A 12062-nucleotide genomic window follows, 5' to 3' on the forward strand; every position below is an offset into this window, starting at 1 on the left:
CTCCAGGCCCAGTATAAACTTGTATCTCAAGCAGAGGCGTAACTAGGGAAAACGGCGCCCAGGGCAAGCACTGAAATAAATTTCGCCCCCCCCTCTGAAATTGCACCCCCCCAGCGGCGAGCCCTGAACACTCCAGCCACCGCCGCTGGCGGCGGCGGCCTCCCCCCACCCCGTCCCCCCTGCTGCCCTTCGCTGGTGGGGTGGGTGATCCGCGGGTGGGCTGAGTGAGCAGGGGCCAGGGGTCCTACCATCCTCTTTCCACCCCGCAGCGGCAGGCGGCGGCTACGACTGGAGTGTTCAGGGCTCGCTGTCTCCCTACGGGGGTTGCCCATGCCGCCGCAACCAGGGGCCAGGGGTCAAAGTTCCACCCCGGCAGGCGGCGGGGGCTACGACTGGAGCGACGCCGAGGCCTGCCGTCCGGCCTGGTGTCGCTTCTTAACGCCGCTTCTGCAACGCGGCGCAGTTGAGAAGTGACGCCGGGCCGGACGGCAGGCCTCAGCGTTGCTCCAGTCATAGCTGCCGCCCCCCGCCGCCTGCCAGGGTGGAAGGAGGACCCCTGGCCCCTGGTCGCGGCGGCATGGGCGACCCCCGTAGGGAGACGGCGAGCCCTGAACACTCCAGTTGTCTCCGTAGGGAGACGCGAGCGCGGCGGGAAAGGAAGGGGATCGGCGAGGGCACCTTTTGGCGCCCCCTACCAAGTGGCACCCAGGGCACGTGCCCTGCCTGCCCCCCTATCGTTACACCCCTGATCTCAAGCATTTCTTCCTACTTGACCCCACCCACTCAAAGCCCTTGCCTCTTTTGAAAAAAGGATTAAATGGTTTTGTTTAGCTATTTAAAGGTAAAGTGTGCCGTGGAGTCGGTTTCGACTCCTGGCGACCACAGAGCCCTGTGGTTGTCTTTGGTAGAATGCAGGAGGGGTTTCCTATTGCCATCTCCCATGCAATACGAGATGATGCCTTCCAGCATCTTCCTATATAGCTGCCATACGATATAGGTGTTTCCCATAGTCTGGGGCTTGCTAGTCAAGTCATTTCCTTGCTGCACCATTAGATGGCTTTCTTTAGGTCCCTTCAAATGTCCTTTAGATGTTGCACCCCATCCCTGGAATCTAGTGTCAGATCTTCAATGCGTGCCAGAGGTTTAATTAATTTGCATGCATTCTGGGGCTTTGATAGGGATGCAGGCAGAGGGAAAGTTTGAGGAGCAATTCCTAACTTTTTTGAGAGGGAGGAGACTTTTGGGGTCAGATATGAGTCATTATGTTTGGCAGGGGTCTCAGTAATATGAGGGGGACTGCTCAAGTGTTAGGGGGGATCCATGTTCCTGGACCTTTAAATTCTATCTGCAGTGCTGACTTTCACTGTTTCTGGCACCATACAGTTCTAGATTTTCTCTCCCTTCTGCTGTTAGTCAGAAGCCATACCCTGTTGGATCCTCCTTCCTGTACATAAGAAATGTCTGCAAAAACTAAGGAGCTCTGGGATTTGTCATTCTTTTGAGAAAGCATGCCACATAGATAAGAGAAGTGTGCCTTCCCAAGTCCTAGATTTTCCTGCAGAAGCACTCTCCCTTTTTTCTAGAGGAGGGCCTGGGCCAGCCACTAAATATTGCTTTTTCTGTTCAACACTGCTTCTGATTGGGTCCAGCAAATCTCACAATATTTTACAAGATCAGGACACCCCATATAGGTACAGGCAAATAAATCTGCATAAGCATAATAAGAACATAAGAACAGCCCTGCTGGATTAGGCCCAAGGCCCATCTAGTCCAGCATCCTGTTTCACACAGTGGCCCACCAGATGCCTCTGGGGAGCCCACAGGCAGGAGTTGAGGGTATGTCCTCTCTCCTGCTGTTACCCCCCTGCAGCTGGTATTCAGAGACATACTGCCACTGAGGCTGGAGGTGGCCTACAGCCCTCCAATTAGTAGCCGTTGATAGACCTCTGCTCCATGAAGTTATCCAAACCCTTCTTAAAGCCATCCAGGCTGTGGACTGTCACATCTTGTGGCATTGTTGGCTGTCACATCTTGTGGCAGAGAATTCCACAAGCCGATTATGTGTTGTGTGGGAAAGTACCTACATTGCTGGTCCTAAATTTTGTGGCAATCAATTTCATGAGATTTCTAGTGTTATGTGTGTGAGAGAGAAATTTATCTCTATCCACTTTATCCACACCATGCATGATTTTATAGACCTCTATCATGTCTCCCTGCAGTCATTTCCCCCCCCAAACTATAAAGCCCCAGTTGCTGTAGCCTTGCCTCATAAGAAAGGTGCTCTAGGCCCCTGATCATTTTGCTTGCCCTCTTCTGTACCTTTTCCAGTTCTACAATGGCCTTCTTTAGATGTGGTGACCAGAATTGTATGCAATACTCAAAGTGTGGCCGCACCATAGTTTTGTAAGAGGGCATTATAATATTAGCAGTTTTATTTTCAGTTCCCTTCCTAATGATCCCTAGCATGGAATTGGCCTTTTTTCACAGCTGCCACACATCCTAAAGCATAATCTACCATTTTGCCCATCCCCCACTTATAATTACTAACGGGCTTGCAGACTATGCTGGGGTCCCATGGACTGAGAAAGACCTCATTTCTTTTCTGCCTTCCTCCATGCTTGGGCCTGAGGAAAACAAACAATACTGTGCAATAACTTTGTTTTTGTGAGAGATGGTGAATGGAAGTATTCTTCAAGCAAGGACCATTAGTCATAAGTATTCTTTCTCACCTTCTCTATTTGGCATTGGAAGAAAGACCTTCTTCAACACCTGGAGAAAGAACTGGACAAACTGTGAACTAAAGTTGTGGGGTGGAGGTGGGGACTAGGGTAATATTTGCTAGTATTGCCTTGGTATGGATTTGTGAAAGTTTTTCCAAGTGTGTCTCCCCAGCCCCATGCCCAGATCCATTTCAGGAATTCAGCATACTCAGATCCTTTGTCAGTGATGGATGACACTTTCTTTTCAGCTCAAGGAAAAGTTACAGCAGATGGCTGGAGATGCTTCAGAATTCACTCTTTGCATTAGGACAATTGAACCTACCTATGGTATTTGGTTGCCTGGGCAAGCAGGTCCAGTGGCTAATCACACCCCCTGATAAGATTGATTTCCAAATTAACTAGGCCATTGTCCACTACTTTATGTAAATGCTATCTTCTATTTTATGTCCCAACTCTGAAATAATGTATTCTAAAAGAGAGCACAACCCACTCCCAAGCACATCTGCTTGGATTGGATTACTGCCGTATACAATGACGTATTTAACTACATTTCTGAAATTGCTTGCCTGAAGTTCCAGAACTCATGTCTGCTAAAAGTGAAGGGTGTTGCAACTCAATCATGATTCAAGATCATGATATTTCCCCCTTTTTGTATAAACAGGGCTTTATACAGTTTAATAGCCAGAACCTTTGCAGAGTTCAGCATACCTAAATCCACTGAAATGGATTGCCTTAAGTCTGTCTGTCTTTCAGTTGTAGGTGGTCATTTATACACCAGTATTAGAAGTAAATTGTCACAAGTATTAGATATGTGGCAAAAGGGTTTTAGAATTTGTGTTTTGCTGATCTAGAAGACTAGATGTGTTAGGCTGGTGCAGCAAAAATAAAAGTATCTCGTAGCACCTTAAAGACAAAAAGAAAAAGAAAAAGTGGCATCTGCTTGTAGAGCCCACTTTGTCATGTGCATGAAGTAATCAGATACATATATCATGAGAACACAGACAAAGAGTGTCTTTTATTTTTTTAACAAAGTGAGGCCAAAAGGCCAAGCAATGCAGGAGATAGCAGGAGGTAAAATGAATACAATATCCAATCAGTGTAGGTGTAATGAACAGACATAGCAAGATGAATAGTGTAAACAAACACCTACAAGTCTAGGATTGTGTCCTGACTGGGAGCCCACTTACTTTTATTCCCATTATTTAAATGGGACAGGCAGAGAGAGGACAGCGGTTCTGTGCTTTTTATGCATATGCACCACTGTTTGGAAGTTAACTGTTCACTTATTAAATACTACTGAAGGTAACACACTGCAAAGAGTTGTTCTAATGTGCCAGTGAAGAGACAGCCCTCTTCCTAGTTTTTTTGTATAGCTTTCTAATAGGTGCTTCTTTAAAGGCTCACCCGGTTAGTCTTTATTTAAAATGCCTTTGTGAAAGGTACATAAAGTTGTACCTCTCTGCAGCTTTGAATGTTGACAGAAAAAGAGAAAAACGTTCTTGAAGAAATCCTGAAGAGAGCTGGTCTTGTGGTAGCAAGCATGACTTGTCCCCTTAGCTAAACAGGGTCTGCCCTGGTTGCATATGAATGGGAGACTAGAAGTGTAAGCACTGTAAGATATTCCCCTCAGGGGATGGAGCTGCTCTGGGAAGAGCAGAAGGTTTCAAGTTCTCTCCCTGGCTTCTCCAAGATAGGACAATATTTTTTTATTGAACCAACAACCTACCAAAGCATAATTGTTGCCAAAGCACAATTATATACAAAGTGGTTGTTTGTACATGATATATCTACAAAGATTTACACACAAGGATTTGGAAACCCACAAAGTTATATATGCAGGCAGTATTGTAACTCGGGGGTGGGGGATTTCAAGGCACATCAGGTAATGGGGGGGGGGTTACGTCCAACGTCCATTTCCACAATTTGTCCCATTGCTGTTTAGAAGAGATACTCTTGTCTTTTTGCACATAACCATACAAACTTTTCCAGAAGAGATTTACTGTCTCATCTGTGTGAACCTCTTGGTCTCGCGTCTTCCCTCCCTATTCCTATGCAGGAGCATTGCACATATGACATACAGGTTTACTAACCTGATTATGAGAAGGGGAACGTTCCAGTTCTCTAGTATGAGGGCACCCGTTCCGTCCTGTTTCCTTGAAGGTTTCTTTCTGGGACCTCAAAAGGAGGTTCTATCGCTCAAACCCGAGGTTAGTTCTTCCCAAGTCTGTTTTTCCAAATCAGGCCACTCTAACAGCTTGCTTACTCCCTGCCACACTCTTTTGTCTACCACACACTCTTTTAAGAAATGTGAGTGGGTTTCCCTGAATGTTTTACCTAGCTCACTAGCTTTCTGTTTGCAGGTGATTTTAGGACACTCTTGCTGGTCCTCTGGGAGCCATGGCTTAGCCACATTAAGTGGTAGTACTTGATGGTATAAGTGCCACCTTGTTTCCCATAAATGGAAAGGGACTTTTTTCTCCTTAAAGAGAGCGATAGGGTGATCGGGTTGCAACAAGTATTGTGAAGTGCGGTGTTTGTAGCATTTACGTTCTAAATCAGGTTTTAAGAAACCCACTTCTAGAATCTCTCCATAAACTGTTTTCCTTAGCTGCTTAACTGAGGAGGATCCTTTAAATAGATCCGGCTCAACCTGCCATTTTTTAAGTGTGAATAACAAATCTCTCAAGTAGTCCTGAGAGAGATTCCTGCCTGTAACCTTGGAGAAGCTGCTGCCAGTCTGTGAAGACAATACTGAGCTAGATAGACCAATGGTCTGACTCAGTATATGGCAGCTTTCTATGTTCCTATGTTCTAAGTTCTGGAACTGACTATAGAAACAGTGGGAAGTATGCTATTTTTGTTTTGGTGGAACGCTACTTTAGGGCTAGTACAGTATTGCCTTATCTTTATACCTACATGGCTTATGGTGTATATAAATGGGGAAAAAAAACCCACGTTTTCTGGGATTCACTTTGGAAAGTGCATAGCTTGAAACAGTACTATTGCATATCATAACTGATCTGAGAGACGGCAAGTCTAATCCCATTGGTTCTGAAATATGTCAGTTTATTAATGTATACCCCATCTTTCTGCACAGAAGTACTGCCAAGGCAGCTTACATTCAAATAAAATGAGAGTACATTAATAAAAACATAACAAAACCCAGCAGAATAAAGACATGTTATCCTCCTGTTGGAATAGTAAAATGATAGTTATGTAATGGACCTTACTACCGGATACACATTCTTAGGACTACAGTCAGAATCTGTTTTGAAATCATCTGTAAAATGGGCTATGTTGGTGTTATCTAAGAGAACAGTGTCTCAATTGTTCACACTATGTAATTTAGGAAGAACTGTTCACTCAACTGTTCACACACACTTTATGTACAAGAGTTCACACACAGAACATAAGATTAGCTGTGCTAAGGTGAGCAAAGGAACCCTGAGATGAAGATGAGCAGACCATTTTTGGTTTGAATGAACAGTTTAAGATTGGGGGTACACACTTCTTTCCAATCAAGTATGTTTTATTGCTTACCCATTTTAACTCCTTTCAAGATGAAAATAATAAAAATGTTACGAATTTGTCAGAAATAATTCTGACAGTGTGTCCATGTACCATTCAAACTGATACAGTAATGCCCCTGAAAAATACTTGTGAATGACCTGAAGTAGTTAGTGTGTCTCTATAAAACAAAAATATTAAATAAAACCCATGTAAAATATTCTGGATATAGCCCCTCCATTAAATCCCTACGGCAGGATCCAAATTAAGTTGGCAGTGAAACTGAAGTTAATGGGACTTACTCATTAGGCGCTATTACCCCTAGACTTCTGGGCCAAGGTCCAGGGACTCCATAGCCCCTGCCCCCCCCAATCCTCTTTAGTCAGTCCCAGGTGGTGTAGTCACCTGGCAGAGCATGATGATGCTTAAAATTTGCAGTTGGGGGACCTCCAAAGGCCTTTAGGTCCAGGCTCCAAAATTACCTAGGTGCACCTCTGGACTTACTTACTCATAACAAACTTGGATAATTTATTTCAGTGCTGCTTAATATTGACTATCTTAGGCTTGATCCTTTCTTTAGTCTTGCTCAGAAGCTGTCCTTCCTAGTTTTCTTATAAGGACCCAATATCTTATAAAAAGATTTTTAAAAACCCGTTTGATCAAAACTTTTATTTTCTTTTTTGATGCACACATCACATATACCCTAACAGCCAAACATATTTTACTAGGAAACCAAAAAGGCAACCTGCTCCCTGGGTACTCGGCTCGACGATAAGGGGTCATGCCTTGGCTAGGCCTCTTAAGAGCTTCGACAGAGGCCACAGATCTTGGGCTGTTTGTTCAAAAATGGAGGATGAGCGCCTCATCCATTAATTAATAATGTAGCTCTGTCTTCCTGTGTGTCACAAGCTGGAAAGGCGGTGAGCGGCCAATAAAGATGTAGGGGAAAGAAGTCGAAAGCTCCTCCCAACAGCTCTTCCTCATTGAGAGCTGAACTAGAAGATCAAAAACTTCCGAGGAGCTGGGGGGAGAGAAAAGAAGGGTCCAAGGAAGAAAAAACACGAGGGGAGCCTCATTAAATACCAGTCAGGCGGAAGGGTCAACCGTGTCACAAATCAGGTAGGAGGCGGCGGCGGTGCAACCTTTACGTCTGTCTGAAAGAGGGTCAGACATCGGGGAAGACAGAAAAAGGCACTCCCGCCTGTATACCCTGACAGGAGGCTCATCAAACAGCCTTCCAGCTGGAGGGGATCCCTCATTAAACATCAAACCGGTGGGGGTGAAGGAGGGGAGGTGGGAGAGACAGTCCCGACAGAAGCTGCTGGACAAGAAAGCAGATAAGTGATCAAAGAGCCGCTTCCTCCCTCCCTCCACCCCCCGCTCCATGTTTACTTAGTATTTGGGTGGCTGGGAGGGAGAGGAGGTGTCGGGTCCAGCGTGCGCAGGTCAGAGAGTGACCCAGTGGGCGGGAGGCGGAGAGCCCCAGCGTGGCCTCAGCGCCGTGCGGGGGGAGGGGGGGAATCCCCGGGTCGGTCGAGCACGTTGTGGCGGAGCGGGGGGGGGGGGGAAGGAGGAGGAGAAGGGAGCAGTCGCCGCCGCCTGCTGTTCGGCGTCATGGCCCCATTGTGAGGCGGCCTAGGGGAGGGGGGAGGAGAAGCGGGGGAGGAAGAGAGAAGGATCCTCACTCACTCACTCACTCCCAGGCGAGAAAGCGGCGTGTCAGGCGCACACAAAAGGAGCCGTCTTCTGCTCTTGCTACCGCCGCGACCCGGGCTACTCGCCTTGACGCCCTCCCTCTCTCCTCCGCACCCCCAGAAGCGGGACCCAAGCGATGCCCCTGTTACACCGAAAGCCCTTCGTCAGGGAGAAGCCCCCCGCCGACCTGCGGCCCGACGAGCACGTCTTCTACTGCAGGGTCACCAACGAGATCTTCAGGGACTACGAGTAAGAGGCGCCACTTTCTCTCCCCCCCCCTCCACACTCTCCCCCGTTTTCCTTCTGACCTCTTCCTCCCCTCCTCCCTTTCTCTCCTTTCACCTCCTCGTGGTCTCTGGCGGGCTGGTTTGAAAGGGAGAGCGCGGCGGCAAACGGCTGACACCTGGCCAGGGAAGGGAATCCCCTCGGAGAGGTCCGGGGAAGCCCCTGACCGCCCCTCTCTCTCCCCGCAGGCGGGAGGGGGGGGGAAGGGGCATGGAGCGGGCTGCCCGCGCGCGCGCCCGGCGCGGGCTGGTGTCCTTCGGGGCTTCCTCTTTCTCGGCCCCTTTTCCTCTTCCAGCTCGGTGGCCGTTTCGGGGAGGGGGACGGAGAGAAGCGAAAGTTTGTAGCCAGCCGTGAGTGCACCGGGTCGGGCTGCCGCCCTCGCCCTGCGCGTGTCCCGAGACCCCGCCGTATGTCGGCGGGGCTGTGAACTAGGCCTTGTTGTTGTTGCTGCTGGTGTCTCTCTGTGCTTGTGCCGCCGTGCGGGGCGGGGGTGTCGGAGCCCGCGCGCACTCCGAGAACTCCCCGCCGAGCCAGGGCGCGGAAACCGCCACAGCAATAACGGCTGCCCGCGCCGCCACCTAGGCCAGGCTGGCGAGAGGAGTCGCTTCTCTGACGGCTGCCAACCGTCTCGCACTATTGTTTTGCCCGCAGCTGGAAAGACCCAGAGTAAACGCGCCGCCTCCTTAGCAGCCGGCGCGGCGGTTGTCCCCCTGCCTTTAGATCCGCCTCCGTTGGGCTTGGGGTGCAGCCTCTTGGCAGCGCCCTTTAAGGTCTCCCTTGGCCAGGGCAGGTGGTTCGGCCGCCCGGCGTGGTCCACTAAGTGAAGCACCCACCGCCCGCTTCCGAGTCTCTTCTTCTCCTGCCCCCTGCTTGCCCGCCTGATTTCCGCCACATTAGACATCCTGCGCGACGTTCCGTCGCCTGACTTCTACTCGTGCACCTGTCTGTCGAACCTTCCAGTTGTATTTCTTGAGCATCGTCCGGCCCCAAATAACTTTTATTTGCAGGTTCTTGTTGCACTTCCAGGGTTATTCTGAGGCTGGGATATAAAATAGTTGAGTTTATTGAAGAGAAGCGATGGCACAATTGAATATGAATGACTAAGATATAACTTAATTTCACCATTGCACTTATTAAGTACCAGAGTTACGATTGTGACTTGGCAGTCAATTATTCTGGGCTTTAAAAAATGTGTATTTCCCCACTTGCTGATCTAAGAGAGGAGAGTGGAGCAGCTAGTCTAGAAAATATTGCCTCTTAAGTACACTCTGTCAACTAATAATACTAATAATAAAACTTTTATTTGTTAGCTGCCCCATAACAAAGTTGTTCTCTGGGTGGCTCACCACAGAGGATTAAAACATAAAATAAAAACACATAACACATTAAATTGTAACAAAAAAAGAAAATACAAAATACAATACAAAACAGCTTAAAAACTCTAGCTAAAAATCAGAACAAATCTGAAAACCCGAATTTAAAAGGCCTGTGTGAACAAAAAGGTCTTTGCCTGGCATCTAAAAGACATTAATCTATTAAAAGCAAGACATTTTACTTAAAATTTAATGAATCAATCATCTGTATTTCAGTATAGGAAATATTTTGATGAAAATCAACAAAGATGCAAGTTAATTTAAAATTACACAGATTTTTTAGAAGTATATTTTAAAATTTTCCTCTGGGGATACCTTCTGTAAAAGCTTTATTGTAAATAGGACCATTTCCCACAGTGGACAATGTGAACTTTGACTGAAAATTCACAGCTTAAGCTACACTAAATTAATCCTAAATACTGGAGTAAGCATGAAGTAAACAAGATGAATGCTAACTGTACATGATAAACTTGAAGGGAGTGGGAGGGAGGTACAAGTCTTCAGGGCAAACACATTCTGATCCTGAATGCTTTGTAATGACTAAGAAATAGGAATACTTACTGTTGTTTTTTCTTCATTGCCTTTGCTCACAGTCACAGTTAAGCACTTTGAAGTCTCATTGCTTTCAGTGGAAGGAAGTTAAACATATGTATCATGTCCCCATTGGTATCAGTAGGGCATTAAAATGTTTAGCATTGGCTGAATTGTGCCCCTGCATATTGTTTAACATATATACCTTTTTAAGATTTAATCTGAATGCTTTCTTTTGCAACATGTGAAACTAGAGCATACCTTGCTTTTCTCATGCTTAGACTTATTTATTTATTTAACACATTTTTATACTGCCCCAAACACAAGTTCTCTGGGTAGTTTACAAGACAATAAAAACAACCAATAAAAAGATTGATACATTTCAACAATTAAAATTTAAAGCGTTAAAACTATTAAAACACAATTAAAACAATAATTAAAAGCCTGGGTGAACAAATGTATCTTGACTGCCTTTTAAAAAGTTGTAAGAGTAAGCGATGGGAGGCTCTGAAATAATCTTATTTCAGCAGGAAGTGTGTTCCAAAGCCTCCGGGCAGCAATGGAGATGATTTTAATGGGTGGTGTGGTTCATAGCAAAGAAGACGTTCTCTTAAATACCCAGGGCCCAAGCTGTTTAGGGCTCTATAGGTTAGAACCAAAACCTTGTACTTTGGCTGGAAATTATTGGCAGCCAGTGTAGATCTTTTAAGATAGGAGTGATATGGTCTCTCCGAGATGACCCAGAGACCAACCTGGCTGCCACATTATGGACTAACTGCAGCTTCTGGACTACATACAAAGGCAGCCCCACACAGAGCGCATTGCAGTAGTCAAGTCTGTTTTTGTTACTCAGATAGAATTCACTTAGTAAAACACTAAGAGTTGGACTGGAGAGTATTGATATTTTCTTTGCCTTTTTGATAAAGTACTGAAGTGCTGATGTTTAATTGGTTTGATTAGTTCTCTAAAAGCACTGTTTAAAGTGAATGAGGCCCCATGATTTGTTCCATGTTAAGGTTATAGAGAACACCTTGGAGTACGTGAGTATCTTTTCCTCACTACTGAGAAACATTGCCAGACTCCACCTATCGGAGTTGGAGAAAGGCTTTCAGAGAAGAGTTGTAGTTTCTAAGAAGACAAGTACTGGCTTCTCCTTTTCAGAAATGAAGCAGCAAGAGAATGAAACTTAGACATTCCTTTTAAAGATTGGTCTGAATTCAGAAATACAGGTGAAACTCGGAAAATTAGAATATCGTGCAAAAGTCCATTAATTTCAGTAATGCAAATTAAAAGGTGAAACTGATATATGAGACAGATGCATTACATGCAAAGCGAGATAAGTCAAGCCTTAATTTGTTATAATTGTGATGATCATGGCATACACCTCATGAAAACCCCAAACCCACAATCTCAGAAAATTAGAATATTACATGGAACCAAGAAGACAAGGATTGAAGAATAGAACAATATCGGACCTCTGAAAAGTATAAGCATGCATATGTATTCAGTACTTGGTTTGGGCCCCTTTTGCAGCAATTACTGCCTCAATGCGGCGTGGCATGGATGCTATCAGCCTGTGGCACCAATGAGGTATTATGGAAGACCAGGATGCTTCATTAGCGGCCTTCACCAATTCTGCATTGTTTGGTCTCATGTCTCTCATCCTTCTCTTGGCAATGCCCCATAGATTCTCTATGGGGTCAGGTCAGGCGAGTTTGCTTGCCAATCAAGCACAGTACACTGTATACTGTTCAGAGGTCCGATATTGTTCTATTCTTCAATCCTTGTCTTATTGGTTCCATGTAATATTCTAATTTTCAGAGATTGTGGATTTGGGGTTTTCATGAGCTGTACGCCATGATCATCACAATTATAACAAATTAAGGCTTGACTTATCTCGCTTTGCATGTAATGCGTCTGTCTCATATATCAGTTTCACCTTTTAATTTGC

The 12062-nt window shown here is 45.9% G+C and overlaps 1 protein-coding gene across 5 annotated transcripts in view; it reads left to right on the forward strand.

The window, feature by feature from the left end:
- The first annotated feature begins 7189 nt into the window (after positions 1-7189).
- The window catches only part of BAZ1A (bromodomain adjacent to zinc finger domain 1A), a 74757-nt gene continuing 69884 nt past the window's right edge, over positions 7190-12062 (forward strand). For 3 of the 5 annotated variants that reach the window (XM_053287156.1, XM_053287157.1, XM_053287158.1), the window contains exon 1: positions 8403-8557. In XM_053287156.1, the coding sequence (XP_053143131.1) occupies positions 8418-8557 (140 nt within the window). In that variant the 5' untranslated portion in view covers positions 8403-8417. Of the gene's footprint in view, positions 7347-8042; positions 8172-8402; positions 8558-12062 lie in introns of those variants that run through there. The other 2 variants (XM_053287159.1, XM_053287160.1) reach the window with 1 other exon arrangement.

Source organism: Hemicordylus capensis, chromosome 1, assembly GCF_027244095.1.
Source record: "Hemicordylus capensis ecotype Gifberg chromosome 1, rHemCap1.1.pri, whole genome shotgun sequence".
NCBI lineage: Eukaryota > Metazoa > Chordata > Lepidosauria > Squamata > Cordylidae > Hemicordylus > Hemicordylus capensis.